The 26,546-nt window shown below is 44.0% G+C and overlaps 2 protein-coding genes across 7 annotated transcripts in view; one reads left to right on the top strand and one right to left on the bottom strand.

Annotated features, from left to right (window-relative positions):
- The window catches only part of ARK2N (arkadia (RNF111) N-terminal like PKA signaling regulator 2N), a 46,941-nt gene extending 32,512 nt beyond the window's left edge, over positions 1–14,429 (bottom strand). For 2 of the 4 annotated variants that reach the window (XM_075585563.1, XM_075585572.1), the window contains exons 1-2: positions 14,188–14,344; positions 6,492–7,309 (exon numbers count right to left, since the gene is read on the bottom strand). In XM_075585563.1, coding sequence (XP_075441678.1) covers positions 6,492–7,215 — 724 coding nt within the window. In that variant the 5' untranslated portion in view covers positions 7,216–7,309; positions 14,188–14,344. Of the gene's footprint in view, positions 1–6,491; positions 7,310–14,187 lie in introns of all 4 variants that reach the window. The other 2 variants (XM_075585553.1, XM_075585544.1) reach the window with 2 other exon arrangements.
- Positions 14,430–14,526: 97 nt separating this feature from the next.
- Positions 14,527–24,993, top strand: FDX2 (ferredoxin 2). Of its 3 annotated transcripts, none has more exons than XM_075585600.1 (6): positions 14,527–14,637; positions 17,673–17,882; positions 18,991–19,039; positions 19,902–20,008; positions 22,210–22,297; positions 23,349–24,993. In XM_075585600.1, exons 2-6 carry the CDS (start codon positions 17,705–17,707, stop codon positions 23,503–23,505), a joined length of 579 nt encoding a protein of 192 aa, XP_075441715.1. In that variant the 5' UTR covers positions 14,527–14,637; positions 17,673–17,704; the 3' UTR covers positions 23,506–24,993. The 3 variants fall into 3 exon arrangements, with proteins under 3 accessions (XP_075441715.1, XP_075441700.1, XP_075441709.1); XM_075585585.1 differs by having other exon boundaries at positions 18,988–19,039; XM_075585594.1 differs by lacking the exon at positions 14,527–14,637 and adding an exon at positions 14,670–14,691 and having other exon boundaries at positions 18,988–19,039.
- The last annotated feature ends 1,553 nt before the right edge of the window (positions 24,994–26,546 follow it).

Below are 26,546 nucleotides of genomic sequence, written 5' to 3'. Positions count from 1 at the left end.
TTCATTACACGTGCAGTGCTTATAGTGGGAGCACCAGACATTTTGGGGCCCTGTCCACACTAGAGTCAATTTAGAAAAAGGGTTACAAAATTAGTACAACAAAAACTGGTTCAAAGAATTTAGAACAAAAGGTTAACCGACCAATTGCATCCACAAAACAGATTAAACCTGGAAAACCTAGTGCTGAATGCTATGTAATGTACCTGGTTCCTAGCCACGGCCAGCTTCATAATGCAAGGCCAATAACGATTCTCACTGATTGACCCAAACGTTGGAAGCCATATTAGAAAAAACCAGCAGGCATTAGCTTGCAGAGAACCATGTTAAAACGGATAAGATGCAAAAAGTAACACCGAATACTCCAAAGAATGGGTGTATATAATGAATGGAGACTTCGAAGGTGTGCATTTCTGACAGATTCTATGTAGTATGCAGCTATAGGGCCAGATGAACATAGTTCCATTTTGTGAATGACTGAGGCAAGTCAGTGACTTTCAAAAAGTATACTCCATTACTGGTACTAGAAAAATCAAAAGGCAGGTGGGGAGGAGGGGAGAGAGAGAGAAAAGAAATGTATAAGCACTCCACCTAAAGTGTTTATTTATCAAACATTCTAGTTCAAGTAACCGCTCTAAAAATGAACCAAAACATAGGCATGGAGTGAGTGCCTATACATATGTCTTACATTGACGGCAGTGAGAATGAGCAACCCGCCCCCCCACTGATTGGCTGAATAGTCACTGCCACAATCGGCAACAGAGCATTCGATCCTGCTTCACCAACACATCAAAGCCGGATCAAGCACGCTGTGACTGCCTGTGGCGGTAACGACAGGTTACATCCCTGCTGCGTCACTCCGTGGGAAATCAGAATCACCCCCCTGCCACAAAAATAAAAAAAATATGTCTGGTTCCTAAGTGTTTTATATTTCTTACCACCTCGGATAGAGGGAAAAATATTATACACACAAATATTAGGTAGTAACTGTGGGAGTTGCAAAACATGGTACACATTAGGTGGATTACTTTACCACGCAATATATAGCGTGTAAATGTTGGGAGATTTTCAATGACATTGGATTTAGCAGATGTTCCAAAAGACTACGTATCATTGCAGCTCATATGCAAAATGTACTAATCATTAAAGAGAAAATGTTCCACCTTCAACAACAAAAAGCGGCGCTGCAAACTGCGCTGAGACTGCCAGGGGATGCCATGGCCCCATTGTTAGCATTTCATTGAATGCACAAATGAACTAGCAGTTGCCATAACGATTAGGAGGCAGCACTTTTAGTATTATAAAATATTATGTAGGATTAGCATGAACTATTTTATATCCTCCGTTCTACAGCATACTCCAACTTTCATATTCGCCTAAGCCGTGCCCCAGTATGTTACAGTTTGACAAGGCGGCACGATTTTCACAATATTGCAGGACAGGTCCACTGAGACCTTTCTCCATCCACTGCAGAGGTAAATGGGAATTCTCACAGCTAGCGTTAGGACCTGCATACTGGTCATGTCATGCCGTGGCTGCATACTGGTCATGTCATGCCGTGGCTGCATACTGGTCATACCATGCCGTGGCTGCATACTGGTCATGTCATGCCGTGGCTGCATACTGGTCATACCATGCCGTGGCTGCATACTGGTCATGTCATGCCGTGGCTGCATACTGGTCATACCATGCCGTGGCTGCATACTGGTCATGTCATGCCGTGGCTGCATACTGGTCATGTCATGCCGTGGCTGCATACTGGTCATGTCATGCCGTGGCTGCATACTGGTCATGTCATGCCGTGGCTGCATACTGGTCATGTCATGCCGTGGCTGCAGGCTTATAACGCTTTGGCCAAAGGGTTTAACTAAATGACCCTTACTCATAAGAATACCAACATTGAAGTATTTAACGATGTATTTTGTTACATTGGATATTTTTGTATTTTGTTGTATACAGTACATTTGGCAGTAGCACACTCCTTTTGACATATTTTGTGGTTAGAGCTTGCTGGGATTGTGATTGTGTGTTCATTAGGGATGCAATACACCGGGATTCACCACGTGCCGATGCAGTGCATGTGCTGCAATGCAAAGCAAGATGCTTGAGCATCTCCTCATGTGGTTTCCAAGCTGTGCAACACACTACCACTTCTCAAGCGATTACACAACATAATGGCAGAGTTTATTTGGACACACCAGACCAACAATATTTTATTTCTGTACATTAGAATGATATTAACAAATAAATGATGCTCCCCAATATGTAATATATGTTGCATAACAGGAGGGATTAAACTATTTGGGGAAAATAACTTTACTACAATAACTATATTTGGTTACAAAAATTGGATCAGTAGGATGGGGTTCTGCATTCAAAACATTTGGAAAAGTTTGCATAGCTCTAAAGCATTAGGCTAATTAACACCAGATTTATTCTACATGTCATCCATCTACATCAGTGTTTTTCAACCAGGGTTCCTAGGAGCTCTTGGGTTCCCCTGAGCATCCCTAAAACGGTTCCCTGTAATTTTCAGGTCATTTTAAAATTGTACCAAAATTACAGAAGAATTACAATGCATCTGATCTCAGACACGCTATTAGAGAGGGTTGGGGTTCCTCAGAATTTCACATGGGGTTCCCCATTTCCCCCCCCCCAAAAAAGTTTGAAACCACTGATCTACATAAATAGCCATATGCATAACATTGTCTAGCTTAATTAGCTGTAGAAAACATGCTGTTGGCTCCCACTGTGAGCTATGGGATTCTATAAGGGACATTTTAATCTGCGGGGAATTTGCACTTGAGACTTTGTTTTGACAGCCTCATTTTGCAAAGACGCTGTTACATTAGAAAGGCCATTGTGTTCCGCTGTCTACATCAGGAGTGCACAAACTGGGGGGCGAGAGATTTTTCGGGGGGGGGCGGGGGCGGTTGCAGAGGCTCCACGCTCTTCCCCAAGGCATTTAATTTAATGCCGGGGAATCGAGTGAGGCCTCTGCAACTCTCAACTTACCGGGATTCAGAGGCGTGGTGGTGCGTCGCCATAGCAACTCGGCATCACATGACCCCGCGGTGTCATTTGACGCCGGAAAAGAAGGTATGGGGGGCGAGCACCGGGGAGGGGGGGCGGTTGCAGGCAGGGAGGGCGCAGCGCCAATAGCTTGCGCACCCCTGGTCTACATCATCATCATGGCAGACACCATACAGGGGATTCTTGGGAGGTGCACCACGCCTTTAGAAGATCCCATCATTGGTCCTGTTAACCTCCTACAGCAGGGGTGGGAATAACAGTCCTCAAGGGCCACCAACAGGTTAGGTTTTCAGGATATTCCTGCTTCAGCACGTGGTGCAGTCAAAGACTGAGTCACAGCTGGAGCAGGGATAGCCTGAAAACCTGACGGTGGTGCTCGAGGACTGGAGTTGCCCACGCTCTCCTAGAAGGTGGAGACATGGTACAGAGAAGACCTGGCTCCTCTTTAAATATTCCTTCAAAAACGGGACAATATTTTTGATTCTGCCATTTTCTATTGTACGGGCAAGTTTTACACAGTCCGTAAAAGTTCATACAAACCTAAAACATGTCGTACATTCCCTGTTTTATTCTGGGCATACTTCATGATTTGTATTGGAAGTACAGCCTTTGTGCCCAATGGTCACACATCAAAAATGATGCACATACGTTGTGTGTTGTAGTCCTGCTAGCAAACTCTGTAACAAGACTATCGGAATAAAAATGGTCCAATTCAGCGAATGGAAAGACTCCCATCTTCAGGTGCGGCCCCTTGATTTGTGAGGCCAGCGCTGGAGCGGCCGGATTGTGGTCCTCTCTTCAGTTGTGATGTCCTATCACGTCCCTTCTAGAAAAGGATGTTCTTCTTGTACTGCCCCTTCTCTCACAGAGCTCACCATTCCTGGTAGTTGCAGAACAGATAAGGAACACCGCAAAATCAATTGCCCAAAACACGGCAGTGTACACACACACACACACACACACACACACACACACACACACACACACACACACACACACACACACACACACACACACACACACACACACACACACACACACACACACACACACACACGCCTGATGTTCCTCTTCTATATTCAAAGTAATATGACCTGCCTCATGAAATGTTTATATTAGCATTCATCAGCATAAACTTTAGATACAACCAAATGCTGTATATAAAAATGTTTCACCCAAGTGCCCAGTGTCCCTTCTCTGTTTGCCAGGGAAAGGGGAGAGGTTCTGCTCTATTAGCCCATTTACTGCAGTCTGCAGAGGAAGATGTATTGGAAACAGCAGTGACCTGGCACAATAAGCACACACCTCCGAGGTACATGTAATGGGCAACAGGATTTCTCTTGCTGTATGTACCTGCCATTTTCCATCCCTTCGTATTCACATGTTTGAGAAAGTGGGTACACTAGTGTTCTCTGGCTTTACAGTACGTTGTCACTTTTTACCCACTAGAAACCCAATTACTGGCCCTACTACTAGTAGCTTCACAATGCACAGCCAGCGATATAGCTCGAAACTGACCAGTGCCAGCTCATTGGGTCGGTACCTCCCTATTCCCAAGTTTAGATAAGCATAATGCGGTAGACTGATCCCTTGGGGAAAAGCCTGTGAATAATAATTTGGAAGCGGAAAGACACCCACCAAGCAGACTTGTATATTCAGGCTGTGGCTGTGAATATCCGCAGTTTGCACACGGACGCTATAGAGAAAAGATACAGGCGACCGTGGAAGTGATCCATTATGTGCAACAACCAGACTTGCTGCGTCTTGGGCCATTTGTGAAAGCTCAATTACCCCACCCCAAACTCCTCCAGTATTGCTTTAGCTGACATTGTGTGACTGGAGTACTGATCTGCAGCCAAGGATTGTGATTGTGAAGCAGTGTAACCACTCTGCTGTGATTAAAGGGGCAGGCACAAGTTGGTGAAACACTTGTTTTTACCTCCTGTCATCTGCCGCTTTAGGAAGATTAGATAACTCGGAAACAGTTGCACTTATTGGCATTGTGTTAAAAAGGAGCGTTTCCCTTTTCTCCAGGTTCGTGGAATTAAAATCAGCGGCTTCTGTTACCTGCTGTTGAAGATTGCTTCACAATTACTATATAGGACACAATAAGCAGACAATTCGTCTCTAGTTTTGAGCATTTGTTTTTACAATCATTATCTGAAGTCTTTAGGTGATAATTGTCTAAGCTTTTGTTTGCATTTAAACATAGTGTACGTGTGCGTGTGCGGGTCAAGCAGCTCTATTTCACCTGTTCATCATGCAGTGGGGTCCGCCTGTCATAGGAGGGACTATTCCTTTAATTGGCTAAGCAGCAGCACAGTTTGTAATGTGGATGCAAACAGGTTTAGGCTCCAATAAGTCAGTTCATGGTAATATACCTGTTTAAACTGTAATGTGGACAAGACCAATATGGATAAAACAGCATACTATTTTTAAAGCATCTCTACCAACATTTTATATGTGGTGTTGCAACATTTCCCTGCTCTATACATAGAAACCATAACATAGGACACAAGGACTCCGAAGAGCGGTCTAAGACGTCTGGCCACGGCCAAACCGCTGCTCCTCTGCCACGCATGTCATCGCTGGGGCACCTAACCACTGCGTCAATGTCCTGCCGCTCCATCTTTAAATGCCCCCGTTCCGATATTCTACCGCGCAGGACATTTAAAGATGGCGTGTCCGAGCGGCCGACGCGCGGGACATCAAGGCGGAGGTAGCAAAATGTGAAGCGGCGAGTTGTCTCTGCGGGGACATGCGTGGTAACGGAGCGCCGGTGCGGTCACGGTAACACGCCCCATTCCGTTGCAGAGGACGCTGAAGAACAAGCCTTGTTAAACAAAAGTGCAATCGCGATCACCGATTACTTCTGGGCATATTACCTGCACAGCTCAAACCGACACGGCCAAATAAGGGCAACATACAGGGTCAGACTGTCAGTGTTAGTTCTATCGTTCTAATATGGAACCAAGAAGGAAAAAAGGTCTACAAGTCATCAAAAAAACAATGTTAATGAGAAGTCTGGGCAGCGTGAAAGGTGAAGGCAACAACCAGTCCTATTTCACTGAAAAATTTATATTTCAGCATCCCTAGTCTATCCTTGGAAGAGAATGCCTACAAAAATATTGAAGCACAGTGGATAGGTGGTTCCTGCCGCAGAGACACTGAAAACAGTGTTTATTAGTACAGACAAGAACAATTCATAAACCCTTTCAGGAAAAGAAAGTATTGAAGAATCTTCCTGCAGTGTCTCTGTAGGCTAATGTATGAAATGGTTAATACACAAACTACCAGATCAATGAAACATAAAAACAGGATTAACCCGTTCTGTGCCAGCGGTAACACACTACTACTGTAAGTTTTACGGGGCAGCATTTCCTACATGCAATAGTTACAGGATATGGCTCTGAATTCCCGTATATCACTGATCGGTTTCAGGTTCAGAGAATCGTTTTTACCTGGTATCTCTGCTGTGATTGTCTTACTGCTCCCTGAAACCTCTTCGTCCTCATCCGATGAGCTTGAACTGGAGTAACAGGTGAGGTCACTGTCGCTAGTGCTGCTATCCTGCAGCAGGTTGTACTTCTTCCGCGCAGCTGCCTCCCTCTTCTGCCTTAAAAGCCGGATCCGTTCCTTGTGCTTTTGGCTTCGGTGGCCTTTGATCTTAGCAACTCTGCCGTTCTGCTTGTCACTGGACTGACGGTTCTTCTTGGCAGCCATGGTCGATGTTTCGCTCTCTGACCGGGACCTCCTGGATTTACGCCCCACGGCAGCTCCTTGAATGGCAGGGTCACCACCTTCTGTTATTGCTTCTGGGTTAAGCGTCTCGTTTTCGTCGGCGGAAGACATGGTGTCAGAGTCGGCCAAGTGTCCGCTGGAAGAAGGAGAAAGCATGCAGTGGTTTGAAGAGTCACTCTCGTATACGCGACCAGCTGTTGGTTTGTCACTTTCAGTAGACGCTAATTGGGACTCTGAGGAGTCCCTTCTGAGTTCCATAAGCAAGCAAGGCATTGAAGAAAGCCCGGAAGAGTCTGGGACATCCTGTGCACCATCCTTCGGGGAAGAAGCCTCTATCTCTAGTGATCCGTCTTCAGCCTGAGTGTCCACCTTCTGCTGGGTGATTTGAGGAGGTACCTCAGAATCTAAAAGTTCTTCACTTTTCCCCACTGCCTCCATCTTCATGTCAGATATCAGCTCTCCCAAGTCTTAGATCATGGAGCACAGAGCTGGAAGATGACTGGTTGATTTGTTATTCAGAACCAATGAGTGACCTGTGCTGTAAAGATGGGGGGGGGAAGAAATAATAAGATTAACGGATAGTCTTGAGTTCTAGTAGGAGCAGTGTTTAACGGTCTCTCTGTTCCATTTAAACTTACACCCCCCCTTCCCACAAAATGATCCTCTTGCCCACTACACTTCTCTGCTAAAGGCAGTTTATGCCATTTTTTTATGTGATCATTTTCATTACCATTTAAGTTGGTACATCTACACATTCCTGCAGACCCGTTAACTCCTAGGACTTTCCACATTACAAAGAGGCTGCAGCGTGAGATGCAACAGAATGACATAACCAGAGGGACCTTTAATTCCTAATCATGTTATTGCCATCATTTCAAAGGAGAACCAACACAGAGGATAGGAAGTCTCAAAAGAATGATTCAGATATTTTATTAATTAATTCACAGTAGTTAATCCAATTAGTGAAGTAATTTATGGCACTGCATATATTATGAGAAGCTTAAGCACATTCAGCTTTCACACAAATGCAGGAGACGCAGAAACCAGAGGGAACACAAACACAGTAAGGGCCCGTCTTGGTAGTGCCAAGAAAACATCTTCAAGAAAAGACTGGTGGAAGAGGAATTCCAACTTAGGCTTCCATAAGCAGAACCCCCCCCCCCCCCACCCAAAAAAAGGGTACAAATCTAAACTTTGCCAGTCAATTACATCAAGTGTAACTTGCATGCCCTGCTCCCACGTGCAGCCACCTTATTACAGAAATATAGCATTCCCAAGCCTCTGGTTTCCATGCACCATTCATGTTCTGAAGACACTTCTAGAATATCGTGTGAAACCGCATATAAAAAATCCTTTTATTAAAAAAAAAACACATTGTATCAAAGATAACCCTTCACTGCCAACGCAATGCATTACCATGTCCTATGGTAGGGAAAGGGTGAAGAGAGATTAGAAAATCAGTACGCTAGTGAACTTCATAACCAATATTATTTAGCTCTGGTCAACATTTCGGTCCCATCCCTGGACCTTTATCAAGTCTTGGACTGAAACATTGACCAGGAAGTTGAATAAAACTTAGCTATGAACTCCATGAGAGCGCCGATTGTCTTCTATTTATAACCCTTTCCCAGGACCCAGTGACGGGTTATGATCTTTTAAACAATGGTTTATTATTCTTATAAAGGATATGCGGTTTCACAAAATATCATTCTACAAGTGGCTTCAGAACATGAATGTTACATGAAAAACCAGACACGAGTCCTGTTGACAGCAATGTTACAGCGACACATTAAGAGAGCAGCCTATCGCAACAGCAGGTTAACAGGGTGGAATGGTGTCACCATACCGAATGGTCGTATCACAGCATATCTATTTCAAATGTGGTGTGAGGTCATGAAGACTAGTATTTTAAACATAGGCCATAACGCCCAAATATTTTATGTCAAACAAAAATGTGTTGCATGATACGCTATATTTGTTATTATAAATAGGCCTGAACATGCAGTACTAAAATATTCTAGACAGATTTTGCATGCGTTCGTTTTGTTTACGGATATCGACAATTAGGATAGGAAAGATCAGATTTTAACGAATACAATGCTGGGTAACCCTTGCGTTCAGTTAATGCCTTACTTGCCTATAAACAAATGATCGTTGGGGCTTTTTGATCACAAAGGTAAAGCAAAAGGCATGAGGGAAGATACATTACCGCTCCTGCTGCCTTCAACACATTGCTGACCCCTCTGGCAGCAAAGGGGTTAAAGAAATGCACCAATAAGCACTGATTTATATTCATCTAAATAAGAGTCCAATGTTGGATAATGTATTACAGGAGCAGCCAACTCCAGAGCTCAAGGAGGATATCCCTGCTACAGCACTGGGGGCTCTGTCACTGTTTCAGTCGCAAACTGAGGGAGGAGTGGCTCAGTGAGTAAAGGCACTGACACTAATCAATGACCGTTTGATTCAGGGGAACCTGGTTCAATTCCCGGTGTCAGCTCCTGGTGATCTTAGACAAGTCCCTATGTCCCTGTGCATCAGACACCCAAAAATGTGATTGCAAGCCCTACGGGGCAGGGACTGTGCAGCGCTATGAGTCCCACCGGGAGAGCAGCACTATATGAAATAAAGTGGTTTGCTTGAAAAGAACATTAAGCTCCAGAGCAGCGTTGGCCAACTCCAGTCCTCAAAGGTCACCAACAGGCCAGGTTTTCAGGATATCCCTGCTTCAGGTGGCTCAGTTAATTGTGTGCTATAGAGCAGGGGTACTTAACTCCAGTCCTCCAGATCCCCAGCTTCAGCACAAGTGGCTCAATTTGACTGAGCCACCTGTGCAGGTATATCCTTAAAACCTGAGCTGTTGGTGGCCCTTGAGGACTAGAGTTGGCCATCCCTGCTCCAGAGGATCACCTGGTTCCATAAAAAAACACACAAAGGGGAGGTTAGTGAAGGGTGATTTTCTGCTTTAATATAGTTTTTCATGTACATGTTCCCTAGTATTTCTGAACATGTATGTGAAAGCCTTTATAATGGTGCTTCTCCAGCACACAAACAAGTAAACACTACTGTTTAAGAGAAAATGACCCCATGAGCATGAAACACATTACTAACCTAGTAGATCATGCCTGCACAACTCCTGTCCTCGAGGGCCGCAAATAGGCCAGGTTTTCAGGATATCCCTACTTCAGCACAGCTGGGTCAATTAGTGACTCAGTATGACAGCCACTAATTGAGCCAGCTGTGCTGATTTAGGGATATCCTGAAAACCTGGCCTGTTTGCGGCCCTCAAGGACTGGAGTTGTGCAGGCCTGCAGTAGATAAAAGAAAGTCGTGTCGTTTTGGTTACATAAAATTCCTTTAAATCCAATATTCATTCAATTCCCACTTTACAACTTTGCTGTCGTTTTTGAGACTTTTACTAAATCACCAGCCTCCCAGAATTCCCTGGTCAACCTCACTTTATACACAAATGTGTTCCTACATACGTGGTCCTTGTTAACAATCAGGAGAAAAGAATGCAGCAGCAAAGCAAATATTGCAGGGAGAAGAGCGGAGTCGTGTATTTTCTACAAAAAAAAACTGATTTAATTTGTCATTCTGAAATTCTCCATCTACAGCAGAAAAAGAAAAAGTGGATCATCTTTAGATTTTATTTTTTTTGTAACTGCCCTATTATACCCGACTCGGTAATCACATGCAAAAGTCCCCTACAAGTGCGAATATTTTAGGAAGAAAACTTTAGGATGGGAGACCTGCCCACTGCAGAGTAAAACAGGAAGCATTCAAAGTAGGATCCCCAATCATTTAGAATTAAAATACCCCATCCATTGGAGCAATTTAAGTGTGAACATACGGTGGGTGTGAATGATTCTCTTCGCTGCCATCCTCAACAACCCGAGTGTTATAAGCCACAGTAAAGTGGACTTTGTTGCATGTTGTACAGCACAAATATACTTGGGACCACATGGTGGGGGCCACAGGATTGGCAGACTAGAGAACAAGACACTGCATTAGTGCAACAAGCATTCTGGGAAGAGGAGAAGCAAGGTTACCTCAGCACTAGGTTTCATTAAATAAACACTTCATAGCTTCAAGAAGTAGGAAGGTCACAGCCTGAGCGACATTACACCTCTTTCTCCATGCGAGCCATGCTTGCGGAGAGTGTATTTCCCTTATAAAACATTAACAACCCTATTTTCCTTGCAGCCATTTCACAGACTGTGGCAAGTACAGTTCAATTAGCTAATCTGCACGGTTTCCTATTTTGAGACGCGATACCTGGACATGTGATGTTAAGCGGAGGCCAAAATGTCTACAAAATGTGGTAAATGCTATTTAAAGCATCATTATACCACTGCATGTTAAACAGTCCACTTTGTACAATGTAAAACAAATATATAACTCTAGAGGGACCTGCAAAGCGTTGGAGGCTACATCGGTTTTTTTTTAATCTAGGCTAAAGATGTTAGACAACAAATAAATAAGCCACATTATCCATACAAACTGAAAAATAAAATACTGATAGAAATATGCAAAGAAATATTCAAGACTCAGGAGACTGCCGCCTTCCATGTGTTTTGTCAGAACAAACCTATCCCTCCTCCTTGCAGGGCTTGTGCAAAACACAAGATGAAGAGGACAGGTTTGTGCTGTTCCAGGAAACGCCAGAACCATTAGTAATGAACAAACACACTGATGTTTCACTGTCCTCACATATCCAAGATGTCCGACTGCTCCTCTCTGCAAAGACAGGGATCTCAAACATTTGAGATTTTGTACAGAGAGGTATGAGGTGACCTTTATAGCAGTGGTGCTCAACTCCAGTCCTCAACCCCCCCGCCCCCAAACTGGTCAGGTTTGCAGGATATCCCAGCTTCAGCACAGGTGGCTCAATCAGTGGCTGAGCCACCTGTGCTGAAGCTAGGATACCTTTAAACCTGACCAGTTGGGGAGAGAGGATCTTGAGGACTGAAGTTGAGTATCCCTGCTCTATAGCACCACGCAATTAATAGAATGGTTTTGCTTTTAAATGGGTAAAAGCATAATTGGAAGAGAATTAAAATGTCAGACTTTGGGCAGTGGAATGATAAAGAAACTCCAGTCAAATACATTAAGGCATTTGGGAACCAAAGACCGATCCAGCAGTTACAATCAAACTACTAGGCTGAGCAACACTGGTGTCTCTGTGATCAAAACTGTTTTTCTTCCTTTGCACAAATGTTAGCAAAGACTTCCAGGAGAGGAAACGCATTTCTGGGCTTGTGTTAATGACAAATGTATCATACACAGTGTTCGACAAATCCATTAAAATACAGGCCCGTGGCGACAGGATTTGACCCCGTGGCGACCTCCTCATGGCCGACACCAAGCAGGGTGGGATTGGGGGCGGGACTAGGTGGCGAGTAGATTTTTGGGTGATTTGTCAACCACTGATCATACAATACTTTGCAAACGCATCAACGCTTACTAAGTCACTGTCACTACACAGGCCCAGAAAGTTATTTGGCCTTCTGTAAAAAAGCTCACAAAAGAAATCTATATGGTTGGCAACCCTAGTGTGAACATTGGACATTAACCCCTTAAGTGTGAAAGAGGTCAGCAACATGTCTACTAGCCAACACATCCCTGGCCCTCATTTGACCAGTGCTTACAAGGTTAATTAAAATCGATGTAGTCATTAAATATGACAGGCCTTGTCATTATTTGCTTCCTGCACCTCTCCCATTAATACTCATTTCATGAAACACAAAACAACTGCCAAAAAGGATAGAAAATGATACTAAAGATAACCCAGATACTGTTCTCCACACACAGACACACAAAATAAATAAATAAAGATTTCCCTGCCATAGGAGTGTCCCTTTATAAATCACCCCCTTCCTCTTTTTACAACATAATATAATATAAAATAATAGCTTCTCTGAGTAAGATCCCATTAACCTGTTTTGACGTTTTTGTGTTACATTGTCTCACCGAATGCATAGCTCTGTAGCATGTCATCTCATTACGCATGATAAACCTACACTTATGCCCCATTAAAATAGTAGCGTGACCTAGGTACGTGCAAGCTTGGAATACCATGCCTGGGTTCTGCATGCGAGCGAAGGCATCTCAGGCGCGGAAAATACATGGGGTGAGATATCCTACAACTGATTTACAAAGTAAATAAGAGGATTCGCTTCAAAGCCCTCTCTTGCATTAGGATGTGGGATTTTCTACCAGGAACAAAGGTCAACCACCTAATTATTTTAATCAGAGAGGCGACCTGAGAAATAAGCAGATTGCACATTTCCCCATTAGAAAACAGGCACATCTGTCTACAAAGTCTTTATAGCAAAGGAGTGAGATGCTACATGGTCTCTGTTAGGAATTCTCAGTTTCCCCGTACCCGTGGGATTTTCATAGAGAAAGTAGGGGAATGCCATTGATCTCCAAAATATGAAGAGGGGTGCTCTGTAAAATAGCTTTTTATATATGGAGAACAGATCCGTATAATAGATCAAATCAGGGGAAAACACATTTCCTCTATACATTAAGGCGGCTGCCTGACCTAGTACAGAGAACTATGGTCTGTATAATACTACAGGAAATTAATAACATAATACATTTTATGTGGACTAAAAAAAAGTTGCGTGAGAAAGTGTGTGTGTATATATATATATATATACACACATATACATATATATATATATATATATATATATATATATATATATATATATATATACATACATATATAACGGGTCTGTATTATAGAAGTATAAACGATTACGGGTATAAAAGGCCGTACGCATATAGAACAAGTAGATGGTCACTTGGCAAAGATAGCAGGACTGTCAGATGTATCAGGGGCTAAGCCTATAAAAAGGCCCCATTACATATTATATGAGGTGGCCAAATAATAGACAAGGAGATCAGGTCTGTAGGATAATATAAGTATATTAAAAGAGGTTGCATGTTACATTCAATAAGTAGATGTCGCACAATATATAGCAGTGTAAATAGCAGTGAGGACAGATGTGCCTGTGCTATGGTGTAGGTCACGTACAGAAGAAGTCACACAGTATACAGATGTGCCTGTGCTATGGAGCAGGTAATGTACAGAAGATGTAGCACAGTGCATATAGCACAGCGTATATAGCAGTGAGGACGGATGTGCCTGTGCTATGGAGCAGGTAATGTATAGTAGAAGTCGCACAGTGTATATAGCAGTGAGGACGGATGTGCCTGTGCTATGGAGCAGGTAATGTATATAAGAAGTCCCACACTATATACAGTAGCAGTGTATATAGCGCAGTGTAAATAGCATAGCACAGTGTGCATAGCAGGCGCTGCGCAGTGAGGCGGACCCGGAGGCCGCTCTACTCTCCCCTGTCCCAGGCGCTGACCCGCGGCCTGTGCGCGGCGCACACTCACCGGCTCGGGCCTCCCTCACTGTCCGGGCACCGCAGCGGCCCGGGGCCTCGTGCATCCCCCTCCCCGCCCGAGCCTGGGAGTGCCCCGCTACTCCCCACTACTCTCCGCCTCACCCGCCGCCGGAACACCTCATCTGAGCCTCCGGAACGTCATTCCGCCAAGCCCGGCGTCACTTCCGACGGGAGATCCGTCCTGTACGGGCCAATGGCAGCGAGCGAGGAGGCGTGACAGGGCGGAGCCGGAGGACCGCAGAGCAGGCGCACCGAGGCGTGGAGGAGGAGGGGGCGCGGCATCAGCTCTATGGTGGTAACGGCTTGCGGGGGGGAGAGGGCGAGGCCCTGGCGCGCGCGTGTTTTGTCGCGTCAGAGAGGTGGGTGGATCCGCCATGTTGGAGGGGGCAAGAGTGACACCGGAAGTGCTCGGCTGAGACGGAATCAATCTGCGCAGACGGTAAAGAGAGGAGAGGGCAATAACCGGGGGAGCGGCGCGGGCTGATAGAATAATGTAACTCCGAAGCATTGTACATAGATAGAAATATATATGTATATGTTTCTATCTAGCAGTGGAATCATTAATAGTACTAGTGTGTCCTTATTTATATAGCGCCAAAAGTGTACTCAGCGCTGCACAATGACAATGCAGTACAAGGAATTATAATAATACAATAAGCGCAGCAAAATCAGACAATAGGAAAGGAAATCCCTGCCCCAAAGAGCTTTCAATCGAAGGCTGCGTCCCCGTTGGCGCTGACTGCGCTTATGCTTGAGAGCGGTGACGTCACCAACCCTCCAAGCATTAGCGCCGGGTGTCCTGTGTATTTTGCAAGCGCGCGGGGGGTGTTGGGGGCTTGTTGAGCGCGCCTCAAACTCACTAGTTTGTCTCCCCAAGCGCCAAGCTTGGGAGAGCGTGCGCACAAGCGGGAACGGGACAATTTAAATTGCAGGAACTAAACTTGGCAAGCGCGGCGCGCTCAGTGCTGGCGTGACCACAGCCTAAGTGGTATGATGGGGAACTTACAGAGACAGCAGGGGAGGGAATAAGTGCTGTAGATGGCAGTGCTTGGGCACAGTGGGTGGTAGGAACGACTGAGTGTGGGACAGTAATCATGAGTGCAGGCTATTCGGATGCTTGATTTGTGAGGCGAAATTTAAGGTTAGTCAGTATTAAAAAAAGAGGGTTAACACAATTTACAGGGGAAGAGATGACAGGGAGGCGTGGGTGAAATCGGGTGTGTATGTCTGACTTCAGGCTTAGGGGAGATCCCCAGCAGCAGGAAGGAGAACATAGTGTGGGAATAGAGGATTTGGGTGGGTGTTTTTTATTGAAGGGTAAAGAAGTTGATGGAAGAGAGATGTATAATTAATGGTGCAGTGGGGAAGTTGGAGAGAACAGAGACATTCACAAAGGAGTGAGGAAACAGTAAACAGAAAAAGCAATAGTGAGAGGAGGAGAGACTTCTTAATTGAAGTGTGTGATTCTTAATTGAAGTCAATTGGGCCATCACTTCTTGCATAACCTCTTAATACTGAGAGTAACTCACCTATAACTACTCTGTCACTCGCCTATAGCAATTCTCACTCATACTGAGTGTCACTCGCCTATAGCTACTCACTCATACTGAGTGTCGCTCGCCTATAACTACTCTCACTTGTACCGAGTGTTGCTCGCCTGTGACTGCCCTCTCTCATACCGAGTGTTGCTCGCCTGTGACTGCCCTCTCACCGAGTGTCGCTCGCCTGTGACTGCCCTCACTCATACCGAGTGTCGCTCGCCTATATATAATTATAGATGGGCAGAACAGTTCAAATCCATTTCCTGTAATTCCGCGAATCGTTATGACCAAATCCATTACGCCAACTAACTTCCATCTGCAGATTCAATACTAAAATATCCAAGTGGATTCATTCAAATCCGTCATTGAATACAATCCGGACAGATTGTTAAGAATCTGAACACGGATAAAGTCTGTTGCCTGATTACACCAGTTTGAAATTTTAATAGGTGTCGCCAGTTCTATAGATGTCCCAAAGAATAAATTGGGAAGACATGCTTGTGCTGAAAAATGCGCACACCTGAGGTACCCTGGGAGATATACTAATGACTATGCAAGATATATTTAAGCGTCATCTCCCACGATTCCTAAAAACATTTCCATACCAACTATATAGCATTGATAAACCTAAAGCAGCAACCTAATGACTGGAATGCTGTCGGACTCAACAGGGCTAGAACCCACAACCACGGCTTTCTTAGGCCACAGCTCTAGCAGTGTGAGCTAAACCAGCTGATGAGTAGTATCGCTGCCACATCCTACTTTTGAGCTGCTCACATATAGCTTATAGTGTATCTCACGTCTGCTCCACGAGAGACATTAAACTATCAACCAGGAAGGGATCTGCTTTTTAAGGGAAGCCAGGGGGAGGGAACTACTACAGGTATACTGCATGCAGTTATTTTGGTGCTACATGAATGATATGCACAAAGGTGGCTACGTTATAACAGAATAGGCACAAACATTCACTGTACCATCTGTCAGAGTGCCACACAGACTGAATTGAAATACTTTATTTGAAAATAAAACTTTACAAACAGCAGGAAGCAATTCCATTTGCTTCCCAGAGCACACACAGCGTTGTTGGGTTGATTAGTCTAAGGCACCTTGGGAATGAGGCATGTGTCCGACCCAACAGAATCCGAAGTTGAACCTACAATCTCTGTTATTCAGAACAGCTCTAGTAGTGTGAGCTAAACCAGCTGATGTCTAGCACCACTGTCACAGCATACTTGGTTTTGGCTGAGCCTCCTGTGCTGAAGCAGACATCCTTAATGTTGGCGGCTCTTGAGGACTGGAGTTGGCCAGCCCCGATTTACACCATCTGTCCTATACATATTTTCATTACCTTAGAAGTGTGTTTCAGTGTGAAAAATTGCACTTGGTGACTTAAAGCGACGGGTCACTCTAGGCCTTTTATTTTATATGTATACAAAGCAGGGGGTCTCCGGATCTTGACCACATTCACTTCAGCTCCGGGAACCCTTTTCTTCCCAAAGTACTTACCAGAGAAGGTGCCACCGGTACTTCATGGAGGTTAAATCCCCCTCGTCACGCGGGCCAATAGGAAGCCGCTATAGATGACGTGGCTAATGTGATGCAGAAGATTGAAACCTCCATTTTGTTTCCCCTGGAGGGGACAGTACTGGTGTCACCTTCCCTGGTAAGTATTTACGGAACTAGGGGGTCCCCGAATGCGGTTCCACCCCGAGGCCCCCTGCTTCCAATAAAAAACAGATGTTCGAAAATGCTCATTTAAGCAACTGATATGCAATTAGCAGGAGCTGAAAGTCCAAGGGCCACGTCACAGCACTTTCAGCCACTGGTTGAAGAGCCCCGATCTAAATCGTCTTCTTTGGAGAAGTTGTTCATGTTTTATAAAAAGTCACTGAGTGAGCAGACGAGTAAACGGTTTGTGCTTCTGACCTGGCAGCGCACAGCGTGCATCCTGGGGCCCCCAGTGCTATGGCTGCCTCCATTCTAAGAAGAGGAGTGAACTGCACGCTAGGGGCTGGTGGGGTCGTCTCCAGGTGCCTCAGGATGGTCCTCTTCTCCAGAATATCGCAGATGCCGGCGGGGCTCACACCAAGCAGCCTAGTTGCAGCAAGTGAAGATGAGAGAAGCAGGGCGTTCCAGACCACAGGTAAAATCAGAGCGGCGGGGGAGAGAAATGACTGCAGTGAACAATGTCCCCGCACAAGAAAATATCACTTGTATGGTTTTAGGTCTCAGGTGGCAAATGCATCCAAATGGCCATGAGGAGGGGGGTGGGGGAGGATTGTTGCTTTAACTGATATCCTGTTTGACCCCAGAGATGTCTGGCTCTTTAAAAAAAAAGTATGTATTTTTCTTAAACTCAACCTTCTGAGGTTACCACGGTAACCTTAAGACTGCACTTGCCTGTAGGGAGATCTCCATTGTAACTTCGTATTATTTTAAACACTTTTATATCTCCCAGTATTAATGGCACAATCCTGCAGAATGTGGAACGCGTTGCAAGTGTTTAACAGTAACATGATGTTAAGCGGTATTAGTGATATAACCGGAGACCAGCAGAAGGGTTTGAGGGAGATCGTTCTGTAGTCAAAGTGTTTAGGACAGAAGACGGGGGAGCTGAGAAGCTAGTCTCAAAGTGGGAAAGGATCAGGGCACGTGTGTGAGTTGTAGCTGTAGAGGGAAGTGGTGTATGTTGGCAGGAGTGTGAATGGGGTGAGACAGTGTTGGAGTCTTAGTGTGTTACACCAAAGCAGTGTGGTGTTGGACACAATAAGAGGTAATGCCAGTCACTCTGAATTCAAAGTATGAAATAGAATCATATTTGATTATCCAAGCGGGCAAATGTCAAATGTAATGGCTTTCCATTAACTAATGTTATATTAATTGCAAAGATTTGACCGTTGTGGCTTATTTATAAATTAAGAAAGATCAGTCGGTCACCCAGATTTAACCCCTTAAACACCTCACTGCCATTGGTTCATTTTGGTCTTTGGAGAGACTGCACATTTAAATAAAGTCCTGAAATATTGACATTGCTGGGTTAATGTTGATCCAGTAAAAGGCCCCATAAGGTGCAACAAAATGTAGCTTTTGGAAAATATTACAAAAGATCCTTTTTATCCGTGATGCAATAAATGGTTTGGGTGATTTTAAGATGTTTAACTTAATCGTTAATGTAGATGGTGAATCAAATTTACATGTAACATTTTGTATATAACTATAAAAGACATGACTAACCTATTTATATTTAGCAGTGTTCAAGTCAGAAGATGACACTCAAACACCAGAATCCGCAGAAGATACGTAAGTCCTGATTTTGTATCCGTTTTACTGTCTCAGTATTCTCATGGCCGTCTCTCCCTCCGTGCTCTGAGGATAAAGGCGCAGCAGCGACTGAGAAGAGACAAACGCAAACTGTCTAAGTATAACTGTGTGAATCGTCAGTGATCAATCTTCTGTACAATCTAAAGCCTGGGGTTCACTAAGCTGGGATGTGGGTTATCGCACCCTTTATCGGCGTTCACTGCTAGGGACTCGAATGACCGTTAACACCAGATATTGCTTACTATACCTGGCATTTGAGCTATGGGAGTTTTCCCCCTAATGTCCTTGTAAATTAAAATAAAAATATTAACCATATTTGAAGCAAAGATCTGGAAATTCCCTTTCTTTGGCGGGCTCAGATTCAGGCAGTTTGTCAATGAAGTGTTTCCTCAATCTTATCCTTATCAGAGCCAATAAGGGGGGTGGGGGGAGGGGGTAAATTCTTGTTGAACAACCTGTGACGTTAGGTCAAACGGAGCAGCCACGTGAAATCTTACCCTTCCCAAGTCTTGGCTCACCATTCCTGCATATTAACTTTACAATATTGTTTTAAGACACTAGGACGAGTCTCCTAGTACAGGTCCAGGGGTCCTGCACGTCCAGGGCCCAAAGATGGCATTATTTAAAAGGGGCATTTGCTTCATTAAACATCACTTCTGTGCACATTAGTTTACAGGTACTGATTGCCAACTTTCTGGCAGCTGACAACTTAAGCTCCTGTTTGTTAAACGGTAGTTGTCCTGCATGCGAGACCCTCCCCACTCCTATTCTCTCGCAGCTCAAACATGCGATTGAACATTCTGAGTGTTAGGTTTCTCTGAACTCTTCTCTTTCCCCTTAGGGTGGACGTGGTATTTGTGGACAGATCTGGGTGCCGTATTCCTGTGAAAGGCAAAGTAGGGGAGAGTGTCTTATACCTGGCTCATAGGTACGACATTGACTTGGAAGGTATGTATCAATATCCGACACATGGATCCCTACTCTTCAGATATAGATCAGTCAACACTGCAAGTCTTCAAAGCCGAGTATAATACTATATTGGGATGTAGCCCTGCTAATCTGTATAGAGTGGTACATGTTACAAAATACAGGAACATTGAGCCCCAGGTACAAGAGACAAATTCTTCTTTCTAATGTTTATACGTGAAGGGTGGTGGTCTTAGCGACTTGCTCAAGGCAATTGGAAGCCACTTCTGGGATCTGAGCAGGAGCCTTAGGCCTCGGGTATGGTGCCTCGGGCCGCGCTGATCCGCGCTCCTGCTCTGCCTCGCCTGCTCAAACTGGAGCTTTTTTTGTGTCCTGGCAGGCGAGGCAGTGAGCGCGCTTTGTGGGCGGGGTGAGGCGGAACGGAGGCAAGGCGGGGCTAGTCCCTCGCTCCCATTGGATGTGAGTGGTCACGTGACCGCTTCCCTGAGCGTCAAATTTAAAATTTGCCTGTCTCAGAATTTCTCAGCCTCCGCACGCATGCGGAAGCAGCTGCTAAAGCCGCGCTGATGACAGATGCAGGGGGTAAGTGCATCTGCTCAGCGCGGCCTGCTATACTATGTCCCAGGCCTTAGACTGCGCAGTTCTGTAGTTTTCCACGAGACTACATCTCCTCCCCAGATACCATGAACTTCAGCAAGAAAGCTAAAAATAATCCTGGGTATGCCCGTTAGGGAACGTGCCATTGCTGTCTCATACATTCTTCCATTTTACCAATAGGTACTTCTATCTTTCTCTTGCATTAATCTCAGGGGGCAGTGGTATTTACCACCTGTGACCAAGATCATTTTAACATTCTTTGCAGTAACGGTTTTAAACAATGATTTCTGTGTCATTTTAATGGTGGCGGTGAACCATACACTTTGTTTTTTTTGTTTTTTACGAATAATTTGAACTTGTATTTGGTGTTGATCCAATTTGTAGATTAGTTTATGTAACCTCAGCAATTTCATTAGTATGCAAAAAAAATTGGACTTTAAAAAAGCCTAACTTGACAATGCAGTAAGCAGTATTGCTTTACATCCCAACAAGTACAAAATGCCTTCAAATGGGCCGGTCTCACTGTAATCTTTAGCGTTCACTCTATGTCACATTAAATCTTCCCTCATTGTAGAGCTTTCGTTTTGCATCGGCTGAACTTTCTCATCGGGGCTCAGCAGTTATAGCTCAGCCGCAATAAGCCATCTGCGGTATAAACGGATCACGGCTGCTATTTGTTTTAGTATTTCAGCCATAAATATAATTTTAAAACATTGCAACCAAAACTGCCAATGCATTGGAAATACTTTAAATAAAATAAACACCAGCACATACTTGACCTTGTCTCCTTTGCTTTCCCTTTTTGTTCGCTTTTTTTCAGTTATGTTTTCATTCTTGTATTCGGAGGCTAGAATAGAAAAAAGAAGACAAGCGCAAACTCTCATGGTGCATTATCAAAAAAGATTGTTTAGTGCGGAGGAGGAGGTAATATATGCACGTATAGCAAGAACATTAATTAAAGACAATGAGGTATAAAAACTGCCAGGGATCGCCAAGGTAGCCAGACCCTCACAGGAATTCCTGGTTGGGCTGATGGTAGCGGTGCAGGTAGGTGATGGCACAATCAAGGCAGCAATGAAGGCGTTCGCTCCGGTAGGGAAGGCAGCTGCTCCTGGTCCAAGACGCCCACACCCCACGTTCCACTCGACCAAGCAGGTGTAGCTGGAATCGCCTTCAATCGTTGGGCGGCTCAGGCAGAAACGCTCGAGGGTAACGTCACCGCCAAGGAACAGCCAGGAATATGTGGGCGATCACAAGCAGTGTACAGTAATATATCTGGTTAAAAGTTCAGTAAATGAATCTACAGCTCCACGCCCATACGGAAGCAACATTTACTACGCAGTTATCATCCAACGCGTTTCGTGGCAGCTGCTACTTCATCGCATCATGAGAGTTTGCGCTTGCCTTCTTTTCTATTCTCAGTTCCCGATGTTAAGCTATCCACTCTGATCAGCAGCAACTCTCTTCCATTTAAGGGACGTTTTTCCCATCACATTTTGTAATTTATTGACACTTTTTCTTTAGATGATATTGTTTAACATTTTGTGTATCCTTTATTCACTTTAACACCTCACTATCTAGTTTTGAGCGCACTATACACTGTATTTGTTTTTCCATTGAATTAGGCGCCTGTGAATCGTCTCTGGCTTGTTCAACGTGTCAGGTGTACGTAAGCACAGAGTTTTTCGATAAACTTCCAGAGCCCGACGAAAGGTGAGAAAGCAAAAAAAAATAACGTACAAAATAAGTTGGGGATTTGCCAAGAATAATACTTAATATATGACAGTTCTATTCTGTTAGTGTGATGATAACCCCCTTTCCTGGAGGTATGGCTAGTAATGCCTTCAGCATAGTACTGTAACTCAGGCAGAGGGGAATTAACAGAACAGTTTTCAGTAATGCTTACAGCTAACTGCTTGCAATTTATTCATTGACACATTAATATTGAACTTCTTATTCAATTCACCGCTGGAACCTTTTATTCTCTTTCTGTTGACTGTGGCACAGCAGTGGTTAGCTTAGATATCCCTTTTTTAATGTATTTTTTACGTTCCCTTGATGGCAGCTTTATCATATTGGTAGCGCGGCATAGATTCTGTATAATTAAACCAAAGTTTAAACAATGAATGCTTCCAAGGTGCACATGGTCTGTGGTGGTGTGGAGCGGTGATTGATCTTTTGTGATAAGTCCGTTTATGAAAGTGATGGGGCATCACGTGACTGTGCGGGTTAGCGCTGCCGACCCAGCATTGAGTTCACGCCAGATTGACTGCGCTAACCCGTATCTGCGCTTTATGAATCTGCCCCTTTGTGTCGACATTGTCCATTCTCCCTTTTCCTCTTATTTGTTTTGAACAGGGATTTTAATTCCATTCTTAGACAAAAAGAATGACAATAAGTGGCTCTTGGACGATGACGTTCGGAGGAACCGTTTTTAAAATGGGAAAACGCACACGTTTTTCAGACAGTACAAGCAAATCAGGCTTTTACTTCAAGCCTTTTTCTGCTGTAAGTGGCTGTGACACTTTGCAGACCCCGCTGACCGCAAGAGGATCAGAGATGGTTATTGTATCTTTCTAAATGACCAGTTGCATATTGTTTAAAAAAAATGACTCTTTATTCTGCCTGCTGTGTAGATTCCACTTTAGAGAATTAAGCCGTTAGTTGAAGTACGTTACCCTTCTTGATATACCCAAGTAACAAGTAGAATCTCCATTACAGTGATAAAGTGGCTGCTCAGTTGTCCTCTGGTTTCTTATCACAGGGAAGACGATATGCTGGACATGGCGCCAATGCTCCAGGAGAACTCCAGACTTGGATGCCAAATAATCCTCACCAAAGACCTGAACGGAGCAGAGTTCACACTTCCCAAAATAACGAGAAACTTTTACGTGGACGGCCACGTGCCCAAACCCCACTGAGGGAGGACCGTCCTTTGCAATTGTAGCAAATCCTAATGGTTAACACGTCATCGCACAGAGCAAGACGCCATGAGAGGGAATGTTGGTGGCTGAACTTCACCATCGAGGGAAGTAAATTTAGAGGGGGAAAAGCAATGTGCTTGAAGGGAGGCAAGCACAAAAATCCCATGAAGAAGACCGGCAAGACTTGCAGAGACCAATTTGTAAGAGGTTTTTGTTATAACCAAGAGAAGAACTCCTATACAGGTTTTAGTTTGTCTCCTCAAAATAAATGTAGACCATTTTGCTGCTGGGGGTGTCTGCAACATATTGTGCTGCCGTTTCTGCAATAGAGGTGGTTAATAGACGTAAATGCCTTGTTGACGAACAATAATAAACGCACATGATGGTTTTTGTGTAACAAAAACAACAGAATTATAAACTGCTCAATCTATTCTACCAGACTTGGGTAGTTTTCATAAAATATATCCGTGCTGTAGACTCATAGTTGTGGGTGCAGATCTTAAAGAATTTCACAGGAGGGTGATGAACTCAATAATTAGACTGAATAAGTTAGAGGCTCTTTCGGAGTTTTAGAAATCCGATGTCTTTTGCGGCTTTTTGTACAGCTCTGGATTGTCATTCTACCAAGAATCGCTATACCCTGGTGATTTCTAACATTCCTGAGTCGGTGCTCCAGTAACTTTACCGTTTGGGTTTCTATTGTATACTGATTGTAAGTATCCAGAAACATGGCATCTTGTGCCTCTTCCCCCCCCCCCCCCCCCTCTAAACCTAAGCAGCAGCCGTGGTAAGTGTCCTTACTTGATAAACCTACTGTACTGGAATTTTATTCTGGCTTTATTTTTTTGCTGAACGTTTTATACAATAAAATAGGTGTTCAACCTCCTTAAAAATGAAAGACTTCCACACCTGATTTCCACCAATTCACTAGATTGGTGACTCGCCAGACACCACGGAAAACAGTAAAGCAAACGCCAGACACACTGCAATACTAATCAAGATGGCGTAAATTTCGGACAAACCACCACCATTTTTCTCCCAGGAATCTAAGGTCTTTCTGGTCTTTTCTCTCCCACCACCTCCAAAAATGGCATGCCCCATAAAAAATAAAAAACTGTTTTATGGTCTGAAATAAGTGCAAAAATAAATGGCTTTAGAAATATATAAAATATTTCATTATAATTGTTTGTTACTGTCCTTCGCATCTGACTTGTCACCTGATCTTTGGCAGATATGGGAATGAGGTACATTAACAATGTCTGAATTTTCTGCAAACAAACAGTATCGGAAACTAGTGTTTGAAACAAAAGCCTTATTTTTATTGTATTGTTCTTCTGGCACTATTTAGATTCAAATTAGTACTTTATTATGTTAGGCTGCAAGACAGGATATGTACTGAATAAGTTATTCAAAGGTATGGGTCACTATGTATCTTAAGTATTTATATTGTTGACTAAATAAATACGTTGTATATTGTACTATGAACATGTTAGCCTGTGTATTTTTGAAGATCTAATACTTCTAGCTTTAAGTTACTTAAATTGTCCAATGGTGGAGGGGGGGAAAGAACAAGCATAAATCAAGCTCGTGAGTCATGATGAATAAAAAAAATATTTATATATTATAGGATAACGTAAAGCATTTTTTTCCCTATAAATAGTTGTGTGTAGAAGAGTTTAATAAACATGACTAGCTTCAGTCAAGTGGGGGGAGCGAACACAATTCTGAAAGCGCAACGCCGGCGTCATTAGCCCTTATTGAGAATGATTTGGAAAGTGTTGATTCTATTCCCTTCCATCAGTTTCACAAGCATTTTTGAGACCACAAAGATCCATTCCGCAGAACCTATGCAGTGTGTGTATAAAAAAAAATCTAGTACAGAATAACAATCTGTGCATTGTTTACACTGCTCATAGTAAATGAGATTACGACCTGCAAATAATCCAATTTCTATCGAGACCTTATTTTTGTATTGAAGAAAAGGAGCAGTTTTACTTACAATATTATCCTTGCCTCTAGTTCCATCAGGGCAGCGGAAGTGAACGGGTTAACGCTCTCCCTCTCCTGTCTAGGGCCAGAAATAAAACAGTGGGGGTATATAACTCCTCCTCTTCCTCCCGACTGTTCAGTTCCAAACATATTGAAAAAGCTAAAAGTACAACAGCACACATCTCCACTCATAGGCGGTAGGTAAACGCACGGTTACAGTAATACAGCGCGCATCTCCACTCATAGGCGGTAGGTAAATGCATGGTTACAGTACTATAGCACACATCTCCACTCATAGGCGGTAGGTAAACGCACGGTTACAGTAATACAGCACACATCTCCACTCATAGGCGGTAGGTAAATGCACGGTTACAGTAATACAGCGCGCATCTCCACTCATAGGCGGTAGGTAAATGCATGGTTACAGTACTATAGCACACATCTCCACTCATAGGCGGTAGGTAAATGCATGGTTACAGTAATACAGCACACATCTCCACTCATAGGCGGTAGGTAAATGCATGGTTACAGTAATACAGCACACATCTCCACTCATAGGCGGTAGGTAAATGCATGGTTACAGTAATACAGCACACATCTCCACTCATAGGCGGTAGGTAAATGCACAGTTACAGTACTATAGCACACATCTCCACTCATAGGCGGTAGGTAAATGCACGGTTACAGTACTACAGCACACATCTCCACTCATAGGCGGTAGGTAAATGCATGGTTGCAGTAATACAGCGCACATCTCCACTCATAGGCGGTAGGTAAATGCACGGTTACAGTAATACAGCACACATCTCCACTCACAGGCGGTAGGTAAACGCACGGTTACAGTAATACAGCGCGCATCTCCACTCATAGGCGGTAGGTAAATGCATGGTTACAGTAATACAGCACACATCTCCACTCATAGGCGGTAGGTAAATGCATGGTTACAGTAATACAGCACACATCTCCACTCATAGGCGGTAGGTAAATGCATGGTTACAGTAATACAGCACACATCTCCACTCATAGGCGGTAGGTAAACGCACGGTTAC

Source organism: Ascaphus truei, chromosome 1 (assembly GCF_040206685.1).
Source record: "Ascaphus truei isolate aAscTru1 chromosome 1, aAscTru1.hap1, whole genome shotgun sequence".
Classification (NCBI taxonomy): Eukaryota; Metazoa; Chordata; class Amphibia; order Anura; family Ascaphidae; genus Ascaphus; species Ascaphus truei.
This window is presented reverse-complemented; position numbering and strand designations above follow the sequence as displayed.